Consider the following 17386-nt stretch of genomic DNA (forward strand, 5'->3'; position numbering starts at 1 on the left):
CTTTCTTTTTTAATAAAAAATAGTGAATTCTATCTTTTGTCCCTAACAATTGCTCACCAATTTTGTTATGATTTCAAAAGAAAGTCTATGAAGCATCTCAACAATTAAATTCAATAAATTATTTTAGCTACTTAAAATCTTGGGTAAGGTATATAGTCTTCAAATTCTTCAAAAAATCCTTGTTAACAATAAAATTTAAATGATTAATATTAATTAAGAAGTTTTATTTAATATCACTTAGCTCTCTCACAAATATATTTTAATTGTTAAAGATGAATAAACTATATATATATATATATATATATATATATATATATATATATATATATATAAAATTTAAATGCAACTATATTTATCTTTCTATCTTTCCATATCTCCCTATCATACCATCTCTCTCTTAACCTATATCTTCCTATATATCTCTAGGTTTTTTCCTTTATATCTCCCCCTCTCTAATCCTTATGTCATGATTAGAATTTAACGTTTGGGTTAAGATAAGGTCAAAATTAGGATTTAGGTTAGGGTTGTGAATAGACTTTAGGTTTACAATTATGACTAAAGTAAGGGGTTACATCATGAAATTAGAATTTTGATTAAAATTAAGATTAAACTCAGGATTAAGATTATGATGGAAGTTACATTTATAAATATCAAATTTTAGTTTTATGACCCAAATTAAGATCTTTACTAAGATTAAAATTAGAACAATATTTAATTTTATATCATAATATGATCATAATTAAGATTAGAATTATGTCTATTATAATTATTATTTAAATAACAAGAGTTGCATGCAACTAGAGTCCCTACCTTGGGTAGATGAGGGAGTAGGAGGAAGCACATGGTTCGGCTTAGTTTTGCATAGAACAACTATCAACATTGAAAAAATTGCATAAGGAAATGAGGTTCACATTTTGTTCATGAACTAAAGTTTGAATCTAATAATTTGTTTGAGTTAAAACCTTTTAGAAAGTGTGAAATAATCTTTGAGTTTAAACCTTTAGAAACTAAGGTTTAAAATTTGAATATTGCATGAGGAAATGAGGTTCACATTTTGTTAATAAACAAAAGTATAATGTTCGAGTTTAAACCTTTCGAAAGTGAGGTCTAATGGTTTGTATTTTAAACATATTGAATGTGAGATTGAGATTTACAATTTTGTCTAAAAATAGAAGTTTCACTCTAGTGAATGTTTTAGGTTAAACTATTTAGAATTTTATTTGCAAATGGAAGTTTCATTCTGATAATGTTTGAGTTTAAACCCTTAGAAAGTGAGGTTTAAATTTTTATTTAGAAAGTGAGGTTTAAAATTTTAATATTGCATGAGGAAATGAGGTTCACATTTTGTTAAAGAACAAAAGTTTCACTCTAATAATGATTGAGTTTAAACCTTTTGAAAGTGAGGTCTAATAATGTTTGAGTTTAAACATTTTGAATGTGATATTGAGATTTAAAATTTTGTTTGAAAATAGAAGGTTCACTCTAGTGAATGTTTTAAATTTTTGTTTAGAAAGTGAGGTTTTAAATTTTAATATTGCACGAGGAAATGAGGTTCACATTTTTTTAAAGAACAAAAGTTTCACTCTAATAATGATTGAGTTTAAAACTTTTAAAAAGAGAGCTCACCTATTTTTGCATGAAAAGAACTATATGAAAAAAATTAAGGATTCAATTACTCGTTCTACAATGGTAAAAGTGTTCTCTGGAGAAATTCTTTTCCAATTCAGATGGACTTTTTAATATGCTGAAAAAGTTGAAAGATTAGAATGTTCTCTAGAAGAAGTGGAACATGGACGACACTTAGTTCTTTAAGGAGCTATTTGTAACATTTTGTTGAACATTTATCTTCTAGAGGAGCTGCCTTGTAGTAGGAACAATGGATGACACCTATAACAACTACCTTGTAAGAGTTGCATGGAAGACATATAAAACCACTTGCCACAATCCTAAGCCCAATTTCTTGTCAATTTTTTTGAGCAGAAGTTAAAAAGACTGCCCGGAAAAATCGCTTGAGCCAATGGAAAAAGAAAAGATAGTTTTGGGAGAGAACTTCATGGAAACCAAAAACAAATAGGAAAGGAGTGAAAAATCTTGCATCGTAGAAATACAATAGCGGCATATCATTGAAAGGTCCTCTATGAATACCTGACAAAAGGGGAAGAAAGTCATATGGTTGTATTGTTCATGCTTCTATGGAAGAAATAGATGACATAAGTAAATAAAATGGACTTGCCTCTCCCCTGCCACTGGCTTGGATGCTTCATCTGCCAACTGCCTACACATGTAAATAAAAACAACTTGAGAATATAAATCAAACTTCAAAGCCCTTATGTATCTTGTATTTATACGCACATATGTACACTAATATCTTAGATCACAAATGTAATCAATGATTTAGAGATTGTTAGTTGAATAAAAGCTACAATAGACAATCGCGGGAAACCATAAAAAATGACATTACTTGTATTTGTCACTTGCTTGCCCATCAAACGTGTTTAAGAATAAATTTCTCTGTGGTATAAATTTTCATAGCTTTTGGGAAAAAAAGATTTGTTATCCATATTAAACCGTCCATTATTATATCCAGCCCATGAGTCACTATCACATTGTCATCTACCATTCCAACGCTTCTATGACTAGCAGTGGAATATCCATGGGCTCTCAAAATCTGTTTCGATTATCCTTCTCATTTTTTGGGCCACAGATGTTATTATCATCAAAAATAGTGAAAAATAAATTACAGTGGGATTACATACAATCACTCAAATTTATAACGTTGTCAGGCATGGTCTTATAATGTGGTCTTTCATGGACAATTGGGGAAAATATTTTTAAAACATGGGAAACTGTGCAGCTAGCAATAATGGCGCAGAGGCCAATGAAGAATAAATGCGCTCTACCCTGACTAAAGAGCATTGACGACAAATGACATTACTTGTATTTAAAGACGATTATTTTCAATCAATTTCCAACTGAAATTTTGGACAACCCTTAAATGACCCTTGTTAACTGGAAGATCTTCAGACATTTTCTGAATGATAGATTTTTGGACAGCTCAGAAGAAGATTTATAGATGACTTTCAAATGGAACATTTTCAGGAAATTACTAAATGAAAGATTTTCAGACAATTCATCAAAGATTTTCGGCGACTTTTAATGGAAGATTTTCAGGCAATTTCTAAATGAAAGATTTAGATAAGACTTACAGACGACTTCTTAACCGGAAGATTTTGGAGGCAGATTTACTAAATGAAAAATTTAGGAAAAATCATTTCTATAGAATGTTCGGAGAAGATTTACAAATCTTCTATAAAATCGTTTTCAATGGTGACCTAAAATTGTTTTTAGGCAGAATAATTGGGAGGGTTGCCGTTGATGTCGCCGTGTGACAGACTGACGGATCTCATACGCGCGCAGTTTCAGGTATTTCGAAATATGACCGTTCAACTGCCTCTTGTCATTTCGCATTGTTATATAGTTGTTCTGTTTTTTGTTTTTGTCTCCGTGCATGGTTGCTCTGTTTGTGCATTGTTGTTGTATTTGCATTGCTGCTCTTTTTTTTCCCTCTCTGTGTGCGTTCCTGCTTCTTTGCATCGTTGTCCAACTGGGAAGAATGGCTAAGGAGAGCTTCTCAACACCCAATTCAAAGGAGGACGCGGATACATTGGCAACGTTGGAACCCCTGTCTTCGGAGGAGTTGCAGAGGAGATTAGAAAAAATAATAAACATGTTATCCATAGATAATAATAAAGATGTTTCTGATTTTGGGAGTTTGGGAGGAGACCAAGACCTCCGATGTTATGACCCACTGGATAAATCTACGTATACGTTTCCTAGGCCACAATTCTTGCGCTATCGGCCAGGCAGAATGGACGATGATGAAGGCCTCGAGAATACATACGGAGGAATGGAAAGAAGTCATAGGTCTTCTTGTTTCAAAAATAAGATTCTGATTTTAGTGGCGGTGCTCTTTGTGCTTATTTTCTGTATATCTGCATGGCATTCCAGCAAGTATTATGCTGGTCTTAATTTGCAAGCTTTCAATGAATATGCAGATGGATTCGGTCTGCCAATGAGTGAAATAGTAGAAGAGGACTTGGACCTGTCAATGAATAAATATGGCAATGAATTGGGCTTTTTCATTAACAAGGATTTAGTTGAACATAGTCTGCCAATCAATGAAAATATAGAGAAGTTCAGCATGGCGATTGACGAAGATGAAACCCATGGTCTAGCAGTGCTTAAGCAGTTTGGCACACTAGAATCATGCCAGTCTAAAACTCTAGCGTTGGAGAGCCCCAAACAGATAGAAACTATGATGTTAGAGGGAAAAAAGGCCAAGGATTGGGTATTGGATGTTTTTGTTGCAGAAAACTACAAACATTTGGACATGTTGGATGTCCTTGTTTCAGAAGATTCCAAACACTTGAGGGTATTGGATGTTCTTGTTACAGAAGATTGCAAACATTTGGGAGCAGTGTTATCTAGTATTCCAGTGAAATCTGTAAGAAGTCCCCTGCTTTGTGGAGTTACAGGTGCATTCATTTGTGCAGCTGCAATAGTGCTTAATTGGTACAAGAAAAAGACAACATATGCCTGTCCTAGGACTTCCCTAGAAGTTGTTAAAGAAATTCAGACAAAGAACACTCGTGCTCAACAAGGTCCTTTAAAGCAGATGTTGTCATTGCAGGCGAAGGATTCTTGTGTGCCTAATGTGCAGCTTCTAAATGAGTATTCTCCACAGACGGTCAGCTCTTCCGGCAAAAAGAAAGATATCATGTGGAACGATTCAAATATTGGAAGAAGTTCATTTTACATTCCCAACCAGGAAGTTCGGAGGAAGGGCGATTCAACTTCAACCACAAACCAAGAAAACATGGCAGCTGGAGAAATTTATTTGGAAAATTCGTTTTATGGAAGTCTCACAATGATGATAAATAAGGTGATTTTACATTAATACTGTTTCCCTTTCTAATGCAGTAGAATCTAATGAGCTGCTTTATCTTCATATTATTATCTTTATTGCTCTTGGCAATGAAACATTTCAATGATTTTGAAGTATTTTCTCATAAGAGTTCTTCCTCCACTGATTCTGCATATGGTATAATGTAACTTATTTTACTAATGCTCAAGGTGTCATATACATCTCCATTATTTTTGTTATCCTTGTCAAGTATCATATTGTTGTCATCTCAAACATTACTTTTAATTATTAAGAATCCTGTTGCCGATGTTCTATTTTCTTTCCATGCTCAATGGGCAATGATAGTATGCCATACAGTGACAACCAAGTGATTCAGTTGTTACCGATTCAGTTCTTTTCAGAGGGTTAGTTTTGTTATCTAGAACGATAGTTACATTTAACTAGCATCCAGTGCTGTTAGTTCCATTTAGAGAGCAAGTTCAGTTTATAGAGAATGAGTTCAATTGCGATACAAGAGGATTAGTCCTAGTAGAAAGGAGAGCAGGAACTGATTTTTTTGGGGATAAAGAGGAGTCATGAGAGTTCTTAAGGAAATGTATGATCCATAAAGAGTCTGACATTCTACATGAGCTAAGTCTATTTCTATGGTTCAGATTTTTATTATGATAAGATTTCTACATCATTTCTGGTTTGCTGTGTAAGGATTTTGTTAACAGTAGTCCTCTTTCCAGAAGGGATAGCATTTTGTTGTCTATCTGATTATGTTTTGTCTAAATTAGTATGTCATGTCAACATTTTCCCCCTTTTAAGAATAAAATGCTACTGATCTTGCGGGGAGCATTCCACAATGAATAATATCTTCTTTAACTACTCAGTATCCTCGTCCTTCCTACATTAGTTTTCTGTGTACCCAGTCTTATCTATTTTCATGTAATTTTCTTCAAGGAACATTTCTAAGAAAAGTGTGTGTTTGTATAATGCAGGATAAACATAAAGAGCAGCAAAAGCTAATACCTGTGAGAAGATCAGATTGGGTATGCAACCCACCAAAATCTGATTGTATTCTGTATAAGGAAGTATGCCATTGTCACATCATCCTTCTTGCACAATGGGCATGAATGTGTTCCCTTTTTAGTGGAAGTGCTCCTATACTTTCAGGGAAGCATTCCATGATGAAAAGGATCTTCTCTAACCACCCATGATCTTTGCCCTTCCTACAATGTTTTCTTGTATACTCAGTCTTGCTATTTTTACTTTCTAGTTGATTTCCCTCAAAAGGACAATTTCTAACAATAGATTGTGGTTGCACATTTCAGGATGTAGATAAAAAGAAGCTCAAAGAAATGCCTGTGAGAAGATTGGATCGGATACAAAACCCAAAAGTGTCAGATTGTGCTCTCTATAAAGTATGTCAATCTTCCTACACAATAAGCATATTCCCTTATAAGTGGAAAGTGCTACTGATCTTGGGGGAGGGGAGTATTCCATGTGAACGAGATCATCTCTAACGACTTAGGATCCTTGCCCTTCCTGCTCTATTTTGTTGTTACTAGGCTTTCTATGTTTCTTTGATAGTTTATTTCTTCAAAGGACATTTAGTAAGAATAGTTTGTATTTGTATAATGCAGGATGCAGATAAAAAGCAACAAAAAGAAAAACCTTTGAGAAGATCAGAGCGGATCAGGAATTTGACCAAAGCTGATTGTGCTCGTAGACAACATGCATGAACTGTTTGATATAATGCCTCAAAGGGTGTCATTTCAATAAAGTAGCTATAACACTTGTAGGTTATGTGCAGAACTAATTTGTTGAATAGGCTTAAACCTTCAAGCAAATGAAGTTGGTAGACAATACAAATAATCTCCATGGTTTATGCCAGCATCGTACGTACTACACATGAAGTCCCTCAAATTGGATTCATTGTGGTTGTACGATATTTGATGAAATGGATCTTACAAACTTTCATGCGAAGGTAGTTCCCCACTTAACTAACATTTCCTTATATGTCTGCCTATAAATGGAAATTCTATAAAAAAAATTCAACAACCGACAAAGTATAAGGAATGGTGTAAATTTATGAAAAAATTGGAAACTTAGATAGCTTGTGAACTATATGAATGCTTGCAAGAGATGTCATCTAATCACACATCAAGAATTTAGAAAGTTTTGAAGTTCCTATCGAATTGGTATTAAAGTTGTATATAGAGGTACTCCTGTGTATTAACAGTTCTATGAATTGGATCACAGAGTTGATATAATGGACACAACTCATGAACCTCTCAGAGATACTTTTGAAAGGGGTAGATTATCATTATCCGTGGTACAATTCTTATTTTATATTGAACAAAGCAATTAAATAGTTATTAATAATTCCTAATATATTTTTTCATTTCTTATGTTTAACCATCTTGCACAATAATTTCAACCGAAAAATAAAACAGCTAGATAACTCTCCCAAACCAAGTAAAATGCAACTACAAGATATTCTCATTTGCACAATCTGGCACATGATCTTCAAGATGTGGTGAGGGTAATAGTCAAGCATTCATAATGGGGAAAAGGTGTGCTGGTAGAATCTAGAGGGACATTTGTGACAATTACCCACATTTGCTCAAATGAGAACATCGACCCTATTGATTTCTATAGTAGCTGCCCAAGCATAGCTTTGAATAAAATCTTACCTTATAATCAAAATCTTTGTCTACCACCATTCTCCAGATTTTTTAATGAAATATTCAAAGTTTAATGCATTATGCGATGTTATCAAGCTACCTTAAGATTGAATTGACAATAAAAGAAAATATGTTAAACTAGGTGAATGTAATATGTGAATAAGTGTTGCTAAGTTGCCTGTGCATAAGCAACTTGATATTTGATTATTAAAGAACGTACTTAGGGTATTCTTTTAACAACACATTATTTGATTTCTAACTGATAGTTTTATTTCTTGATTTAAATAGAGAATAGTTGAGATACCGATAAAGCATTTCGATTATTTCTTGAATAATATTATTTATCAATCAATTGTGATGATTGTACATTAATGCTTTAAGATAATGTCTTTAAATACATAATTGTAGATGTATAATATTACTTTTTGACCCTGCAAATATGAACAATCAAAATCTAAGATTAACATTTATTAGAACAATTGTAAGATATGAATTAGGGGATAATTCTAGAGTCTATCGTCGTAGACATATGTTGTGTGCTTCCTATTGTGTTAAAATCTTTCAAACTTAGAAATATAATGTTCAACTCTTGTAATCTAAAAGATTTTTCAGAGTGTATATAAAATTTTAATCACTCTTCTACATACATATATCTATTTGTTATATGATATGACAATTCTAATGACCCACTATCCACAAGATCATATTGATGAATAAATAAAATTAGCTCAAATCCATATTAGCTCCAGAAGTGATTTATTTATCTAGTTAATTCATTACCCTAACTAGAAAAGAAGTGTCCTTCACCTTCTAGTTATCAATCTGAAATCAAAAAGTTACGGAAATCATCAATGAAGGGATGCCTTTAATAACATCACATCCACTGAACACGTCATAGATTCCACTGCATCTCCTCTTCGCTTATCTTACTTCGGGTATTTGGCAAATGTCGGAATAACTTGGGTTGATGATGTAATTGAAGTGGCTCATAAAAACAATAGAATAAAGTCCATATTTCTATACGTCGATAATGACTTTAATTTGACATCGACTTAACTTTCACGGAAAAGAACACGTAAACGCGCATAGATTTGAATTGTAAGTAGGCCAGATCTGACTCAGTAATTAGCATGTGACGGTAGAATAGAAAATAGAAAATAGAAAAATTGGGATTTTCTTATGTATTGATTTGGTGGAGGCTTTGAAGTCAATTATGATTTTACATGTGCAAAATACGATAGGAGATGATGAGTGCATCACCATCTAATAAACATCAAACTAAAACCCATAGCTTACCAGGGGCGAGGGGCAGTTTTGTTTTTCAATCCGCTTTATATAATTTGGCTACCCCCATCTGCCCAACAATATAAAGTTTTAATAAGTTTACTTTCGGAACCGTAGTAGATTTAGTTTTCAAAGGAAAAAGAGTCACTCATGAATAACATGAATCTTAAGATTTTAATAGTCTTTGTTATGTAAACTAGCAATCGCACCTTGGTGTGCAATAGGTACGCCGCAGAATTATGGAAGGTTATCTAAGTATTTGTCTTATTGTTTTTCTCTCCCCCTCATCCTCTTTTTATCTATTCATTTCTCTATTAGTCTATCTCACCATTTATATCTCTTTCTATACGCTCTTTGACATTATCTCTTCTGATTTCTTTCTATCTGTACCTTTTGATCGATCTTTATCTCTCTATCTATTTTTCTCTCATCCTCTCACTCTATGTTCATCTCTCCATCACCCCCTTCATATACCTTTAAATATTCACATCTCCATATTTCTTCCCCCATCTCTCTCTATATCCTCCCTCTATCTCTATATCTATCTAGATATGTATATGTTTACCTTATTATCTTTCCATGACTCTCTATCCCTATATATTTCCCCATCTCTACCTCGGTCTCTAAATATATTTTTGGGCCTCTATCTTTATCTTTATATAGATTGCTTACTCATTTTCTCTTCTTTATATGTTAATATCTTCCATCTCCATTCTCTCCCTCTATATTTCCTTCTCCTCTTTATATCCATTTGCTTCTCAATCTCCAATTACATATACGTCTCTCTCTTTTTCTTCCCTCTACGCCTCTCCCTATCTCGACATATCTCTCCCTTTCTCTCCACCTCTCTCTCTTCTTTGAAATATCTCTTGGTCTTCTCATCTCCGTCTATTTCTCTCTTTATCTCTATATTAGTATCAGTCGCATTCAGTATCTCTCCTATCTTCCCTCTCTCCCTTCCCACTTCACTCCATTTCTATCTCTCCATCTCTATCCTAGTACCTTTAGTTTCTCCCTTTATGTATCTATCCTTTTCTATCTCTTACCACAAAGTTCAAAAATCTAAGATCAATAAAAACAAAACAAAATTATTTTCTACCATATACATGTAGGATTCCTAACTATTTTCTAAGTCTGCCCTTCCTCTATCTCTTTTCAAAGTATTGAAAAAGCATATGGTAATAGAAATTGATGATATTTATTAAACTCTCGGATCCACTATCTACCTTAAATTTTAGAACAAGTGGATTTCCAAATCTGAAATAGTCAAATATTCCTCATTTCATGGCTAAATTTATTCAAATATTCTTCATCTTCCAGCTGAATTTAAACATTTTTTAGAATATACATTTCACAAGACAATTTTATGCGTAGATTTGGCTGAGTTCAAAGTTTAAAGTAAACAAAAATTAATGGTAGTTGTCTTACATTGAGCTTCTCCATTCTATATTTCAGTCTCTCAATCTTAAAGTTCAAAGCATGCAGGTTTATAAATGCAATCAAACACAGAGTGAGATTGTTTTATAATTTCTAAAAACACCGAGTCATTGTCTGATTTGGGCGGTTATGTTAAATATAAATATTCATACAACTACCTATAAAATCTAATTAAAATTCACCTCAAACTAATGCAGCAGAGTCTTCGATCTGAGAGATGTTCAAAAGATTTGCATAGTGGAGATCTTCACAGCCAGCAGAATCGATTCAATCAAACGCCTAAAATATAGGAACTTTATGCTCTCATCAATTCTCTTTTGAGAGTTGTTCAAAGCTAATAAACATGAAATCCAGGCTTCCTAATCTCTCACCCAATATACTTGTGCGGGTGGTTGTGAACAAGAGAATCTCGGGAGGACCTAATAATTCAAAGGATTTACATTAATGTGAAAATGAAAGGAGTGCCCATGAGGCTAGCAAGAAAGAAATGGTTTTTCCCCTCCAACCTCTCTCCATGGCCTTCCACAAAGTCGATTACTTCGTCAACATGCCCGAGGTATGCTCACATGCCCACTCCCACCCAATTCTTTATGCGAAAATAACCATTAACCATTATCAATACTTGAGTGATTCTTTTTTTCAGGACATCCTAGTAATGGTAATTGAAATTGTGTAGGAATTGGAACAGCAAGGATTCACATGAAACTAACTTTAGTCACTACGTGATGTGAGCATGAGGACATTCAGGCTAGGTGTGCTGACATGTTTGATGGGGGAGAGCGGGGTAGAGAAGACGACATTGATGGATGCTCATCTATATTATGAAATTTGTATCGAATAAGAATTTATATTTGTGGAGAATAATAATGAAGAGACATGGATTTCATCTTTAACTTGCATTCACGTCTATGATCCTCAACAACAAAAGATTAATCTAGCAATTGGAATCAGGGCTTTCTTGGAGATTTGAATCTAAAATGCTACAAGCACTATTTGATGTTGTGATTGTTTCTGTTTATGTAAATGAGGCTTTTCAACTCAAGCAAAAGCATCTCTGGTAGGTTCACTCAATTGGATTCACTAACTTCATCGATACAAAGTTTTGTTGGGATGGAAGGCCTTGGAAAAGAAACTTATTTTGAACATTCTAGCAGAATGAACAAAGCAATCAACAAAATCTCGATGCAGGCCATGAACTATGAAGGTCTCATGGAATAATAGAAGATTGAAGTTTTGAATGAGAGTGGAAACAGGAGAATCAAGAGTGGAGTTTCATATGGAGTTTTCTACACACAATCATACATCTTTTCACCTACCACATTTGAGTTGAGCACAAAAATTTGAGTTGAGCACAAAATTCTATCCTAGATCACGTGTTACAGTTTCATGCTTCAAGCCTCAAAAAATATTGATTTGTTAGACTAATTGTGACTCTCTATAGCTATGTTCCCACTTAATTAGTGGCCATTTACTCTTCTTCCTCTACTCCTCTCATCACATCTTTGCAATAGAGTTCTCATTATGTGATCGAAATCGGCTTTCTTTCCATTCTTTTTCTTTTTGCCCAAATAATTCATCCTTGTGCAATGAGTTGGGCTACAAGAAAGAGATCTTCTTATGCCATGTTAGAGAGATCAAGCAGCATTGGAACTAGAGATGTTTTGAGGCTCTTGTTCTTCTTTGATGAGAAAGCATCCAGATGCAGCCTCTCCAAGAGTGTGAAATCCACAATCTCAATTTGTGCTCCAATCTTTCTCTTCGCGATCTTTCTTTTCATGCTCTCCACATTTGACTCTGGTAGGGTTAATTCTTCATAGCCATCTTTGCCAATGGTAGGGCCTCAGATTGAGATCAGCTTCAGCAAAAGATGGAGGGTTTTACAGAGCACTGTGAGTGAGAAAAAACTGATGCCTAAGAAAGAATGGAGTAGAAGCAGGAGCAAACTTGCTCTTCATGGAATGGGGAACCGACGAAACACTTCGATGGAAGCTGCTATGACGTGGACATCTCTCACCCGGGCCCAAGACGTGAATAAATTTTTGCATTTTCTTTATGATAGTTGAATGACTGAGATTTCTTTGATGGTCGTCCAACCTTTTAAAAAAATTCAACGCCTCGATGCATCTCGGCGTATTTTACATATAGAGTATATATTAGCTAGTTATATGATCATGATTAAGGCTGAAAGTTGATTACGTTGGTCTTTTTCTTTATTATGTCACCGTGTGAGTAATTTTTGTTTAGTCTTCTGCAGCTTACCCTATCAAATTCCTCCTATCATATTTCTTGAAAGAATCCATTTTCCTTGTTTTCCATACAGAAGCGAATGTTATGCTTTAACAATATTAGATCTTTGAAATGTGGTTTATGATCCATTCAGTATTTAATGGTTTTCCTATTCTTTTTATCCTCTACTCACACTTTCAAAAAAAGTCTTCTTGGAACAATAAGATCTCATTTGTTTTGTGTCGAGTGCAAGGTAAATTATCTTGCTTGATCTTGAAAAGAAAGAATGAAGTTTATACCACATACAAGTTCCTAGATATATAGATTTCAATTGGTTTGTCTTCGAGTGCAAAGTAAATTATCTTACTTGATCTTGAAAACAAAGAATGGATTTTATAACAGAGAAGAGTTCCTTTTATGGAATTATGTAATGTTAGAAAATGCATCTGGTACAAAGCACAAAACCCAAACAGAAATTTTCTTTTTAAAGCACAGCGTAGTGTGTGGAGAACTCCAAAATTTTACAAATAAGTTCAATCCATTCTTCATCACCCAAAAATAAAATTTCCCATATGGAATACCCTGCAAGCCCCAGATTTGGAATTTTACAGTGTCATATAATCAGGCTGATGATTTTCAACCTTGATCCCCAATAGATGAATACTTGAATGATCAAGAAATATACTGCCCTCAGGCAGCACTTATGCAGCAGCTCAAGTATTTATCCAGCCAAGTCCTCTTCTGCAATGGAAAACAGAAAATTCAACATCAATCAACAGAAATCAAGAAATTCAACATTATCCAACCATATTGAGAAGGAAAAAATAAAAAAAATTGAAAAGGGAAAAGTTATCTTCCACAACAATTAAAAGCAAATTTAGCATTATCCGACTGTAAGAAAGAAAGAAATTCAGCAACACCCAACTACAATGAGAAAGCAAGAGAGATCAATAGAAAACTATAAATTCAATATTTCCCAACTTACTGAGCCGAATAGAACTTATTAATGCTGTCTACAATTAACCCAAAAGATAATAGGACTATCAAGTCTATACAATAAGCCATAGTACTTACTGGTTTTCTAAATAAAACAGAAATAAAAAGACAAATTCAATTAGTTATCAAGAAATCTGCAATAAGCCAATAGTCCTTTGAACTTTCTGGCTGTCTATATAAAACAAAAATAAAAAGACAAAATCAATATAAAAAAATCTCAATCAAGTGTGAGAAAGATCTGTAATACGCGTTTTTCTATGGGCATATACTTTCCTGCATGCCTCGGCCTCCTAGATTTTTCAACCAGTGGAATGGAGAAGGAGAAGATAGGTAGAAATACCAAGCTTGATTATTTTGATATTGTGTCTAAACATATTTATAATGTCTAGTCCTTTTGATCCTAACATAAACAATTAGTTTGCAAAAATTGAGAATGTGCATCTGCAAATAACAACAATCCTTATTCAGTTGTCCTCGGGATAACAGAGTTGAAATTTTTTTACTATCTTAAAATATGATAGTCTGTCTCAATTCTCAATAATCTCACAAGCATTCTTGATAGATTAGATGTATCTGGAGCAAACATAACCTTATTCAATTGATCTCCCAAAAATAAAGTTGACAATTTCATTTTTGTAAAAGTGAACAAATTCATTCCCCTGAATAAAAAAAATTGACAAATTCATTCCCCTCTAAAAAATGAAGTTGATAAATCCTTCATCTATCTCAATCCTCAAAAATCCCATACAGTTGACAAATTCATTTTGACTCATTCATCGCTGTCTTGAAAACCCAATACAGTTGACAAATTCATTATTCTCATAAAGTTGACTCATTCATTCCTGTCCTGAAATATTGAGAGTCTGTCTCAATCCTAAAAAATTCCACACAACCCACCTGACAGAAAATATGTATTTGAAAATTTAAAAAGTCCTCCTTCAAATAATCTCTCAAAAACAAAGTTGGTACTCTATCTGAATCCACAAGATTCCCACAAACCATCTCTGACAGAGAATATGTAATCTAAAAATTTAGAAGATCCTCACTCAATTGATCTCTCAAAAATAGAACTGACACATTCATTCTTCTGTTCTGTCTGCATCTTCAAAAATCTCGCAAATAGGGAAAATAACTCCAAATCCATACAACCAAAATTGTGAAATTCTAGAACATTAAAACTGAAATACCCAAAAACACCAAATCTGAGAGGCTAAGGCCATGATCTTACATGAGCATATTTATTATGAGATTAATAAAGTGGAAAGAAAAGGGAGGAAAAACCTAAAACCCCAAATATGAGAAGCTAAGGTGAAATGATCTTACAAGATTATGAATGGCATGCGATTGAGAAATGAGGTGGCCCTTAACTCCATCATCACTGACTTGATTGTTGACAGCCGGTCTTTCGATCAAATCCATTACTAATCACTAAGGATGCGGATACATTGGCAACGTTGGAACCTCTTTCTTTGGAGGAGTTGCAGAGGAGATTAGAAAAAATAACAAACATGTTATCCATAGATAATAATAAAGATGTTAATGATTTTGGCAGTTTGGGAGGAGACCGAGACCTCCGACGTTATGACCCGCTGGATAAATCTACGTATATGTTTCCTAGGCCACAATTCTTGCGCTATCGGCCAAGCAGAATGGACGATGATGAAGGCCTCGAGGATACATACGAAGGAATTGAAAGAAGTCATAGATCTTCTTGTTTCAAAAATAAGATTCTGATTTTAGTGGTGGTCCTCTTTGTGTTTATTTTCTGTATATCTGCATGGCATTCCAGCAAGTATTATGCTGGTCTTAATTTGCAAGCTTTCAATGAATATGCAGATGGATTCAGTCTGCCAATGAGTGAAATAGTAGAAGAGGACTTGGACCTGTCAATGAATAAATATGGCAATGAATTGGGCTTTTTCATTAACAAGGATTTAGTTGAACATAGCCCGCCAATCAATGAAAATATAGAGAAGTTCAGCATGGTGATTGACAAAGATGAAACCCATGGTCTAGCAGTGCTTAAGCAGTTTGGCACACTAGAATCATGCCAGTCTAAAACTCTAGCATTGGAGAGCCCCAAACAGATAGAAAATATGATATTAGAGGGGAAAAAAGCCAAGGATTGGGTATTGGATGTTCTTGTTGCAGAAAACTCCAAACATTTGGACATGTTGGATGTCCTTGTTTCAGAAGATTCCAAACACTTGAGGGTATTGAATGTTCTTGTTACATAAGATAGCAAACATTTGGGAGCAGTGCCATCTAGTATTCCAGTTAAATCTGTAAGAAGTTCCCTGCTTTATGGAGTTACAGGTGCGTTCTTTTGTGCAGCTGCAATAGTGCTTAATTGGTACAAGAAAAGGACAACATATGCCTGTCCTAGGACTTCCCTAGATGTTAAAGAAATTCAGACAAAGAACACTCATGCTCAACAAGGTCCTTTAAAGCAGATGAAATTGCAGGCGAATTGCGTGCCTAGTGTGCAGCTTCTAAATGAGTATTCTCTAGTACAGACCGTCAGCTCTTCCGGCAAAAAGAAAGATATCATGTAGAACGATTCAAATATTGGAAGAAGTTCATTTTACATTCCCAACCAGGAAGTTTGGAGGAAGGGCGATTCTTCTACCACAAAGAAAGAAAACATGGCAGCTGGAGAAATATATATGGAAAACTCATTTTATGGAAGTCTCACAATGATGATAAATAAGGTGATTTTACATTTAATACTGTTTCCCTTTCTAATGCAGTAGAATCTAATGAGCTGCTTTATCTTCATATTATTATCTTTATTGCTCTTGGTAATGAAACATTCCAATGATTTTGAAGTATTTTCTCATAAGAGTTCTTCCTCCATTGATTCTGCATATGGTATAATGTAACTTATTTTACTAATGCTCAAGGTGTCATATACATCTCCATTGTTTTTGTTATCCATGTCAAGTATCATATTGTGTTCATCTCAAACATTACTTTTAATTATTAAGAACCCTGTTGCTGATGTTCTATTTTCTTTCCATGCTCAGTGGGCAATGATTCACATCTTTATATCCCTAGATGCGAGTGCCATGCAAATATGCACCCTTTCAATGAGCTTCCTTTGATCTATAGGTTATGGATCAACTAGATCTGCTCAGTTCTTTTCAGAGGGTTAGTTTTGTTGTCTAGAATGCTACTTACATTTGTTTAGCATCCAGTGCTGTTAGTTCCATTTAGAGAGCAAGTTTAGTTTATAAAGAACGAGTTCAATTGTGATACAAGAGGATTAGTCCTAGTAGAAAGGAGAGCAGGAATCGATTATTTTGGGGATAAAGAGGAGTCATGAGAGTTCTTAAGGAAATGTATCCATAAAGAGTGTGACATTCAACATGAGCTAAGTCTGTTTCTGTGGTTCAATTTTTTATTATGATAAGAGTTCAACATCATTTCGGTTTGCTATGTAAGGATTTTCTTAACAGTAGTCCTCTTTCCAGAAGGGATAGCATTTTGTGGTCTATCTGATTATGTTTTGTCTAAATTAGTATGTCATGTTAATCTTTTCGCACGGTGGGGATGCATGTATTCCCCCTTTTAAGAGAAAAATGCTACTGGTCTTGCGGGGAGCATTCCACAATGAATAATATCTTCTTTAATTACTCAGTGTCCTTGTCCTTCCTACAGTAGTTTTCTGTGTACCCAGTCTTAGCTATTTTAATGTGATTTTCTTCAAGGAACATTTCTAAGAAAAGTGTGTGTTTATATAATGCAGGATAAACATAAAGAGCTGCAAAAGCTAATGCCTGTGAGAAGATCAGATTGGGTATGCAACCCACCAAAATTTGATTGTATTCTGTATAAGGAAGTATGC

The 17386-nt window shown here is 34.2% G+C and overlaps 1 protein-coding gene and 1 long non-coding RNA gene across 3 annotated transcripts; one reads left to right on the forward strand and one right to left on the reverse strand.

Moving 5' to 3' along the window:
- Positions 1-1651: 1651 nt before the first annotated feature.
- LOC149557249 (uncharacterized) lies at positions 1652-14963 on the reverse strand. The gene is made up of 2 exons (XR_016364858.1): positions 14863-14963; positions 1652-2275 (listed from the first exon to the last, which is right to left on the reverse strand). It is a non-coding gene; the product is annotated as an uncharacterized LOC149557249 (long non-coding RNA).
- LOC149557250 (uncharacterized) lies at positions 3467-6970 on the forward strand. Of its 2 annotated transcripts, none has more exons than XM_089831960.1 (4): positions 3467-4942; positions 5908-6000; positions 6241-6330; positions 6553-6970. In XM_089831960.1, exons 1-4 carry the CDS (start codon positions 3509-3511, stop codon positions 6649-6651), a joined length of 1716 nt encoding a protein of 571 aa, XP_089688086.1. In that variant the 5' UTR covers positions 3467-3508; the 3' UTR covers positions 6652-6970. The 2 variants fall into 2 exon arrangements, with proteins under 2 accessions (XP_089688086.1, XP_089688087.1); XM_089831961.1 differs by having other exon boundaries at positions 5908-5958.
- Positions 14964-17386: the final 2423 nt, after the last annotated feature.

Source organism: Cupressus sempervirens, chromosome 5, assembly GCF_028749045.1.
Source record: "Cupressus sempervirens isolate cs-2001-9-10 chromosome 5, ASM2874904v1, whole genome shotgun sequence".
NCBI classification, from domain to species: domain Eukaryota; kingdom Viridiplantae; phylum Streptophyta; class Pinopsida; order Cupressales; family Cupressaceae; genus Cupressus; species Cupressus sempervirens.

Excerpts from the sequence above, each read along its gene's own strand:
- LOC149557250 (XM_089831960.1), top strand. The coding sequence starts at position 3,509 with ATGGTTGCTCTGTTTGTGCATTGTTGTTGTATTTGCATTGCTGCTCTT. Across the intron at positions 4,943-5,907 it reads TCACAATGATGATAAATAAG|GATAAACATAAAGAGCAGCA; the intron begins GTGATTTTACAT and ends TGTATAATGCAG. Across the intron at positions 6,001-6,240 it reads ATTGTATTCTGTATAAGGAA|GATGTAGATAAAAAGAAGCT; the intron begins GTATGCCATTGT and ends TGCACATTTCAG.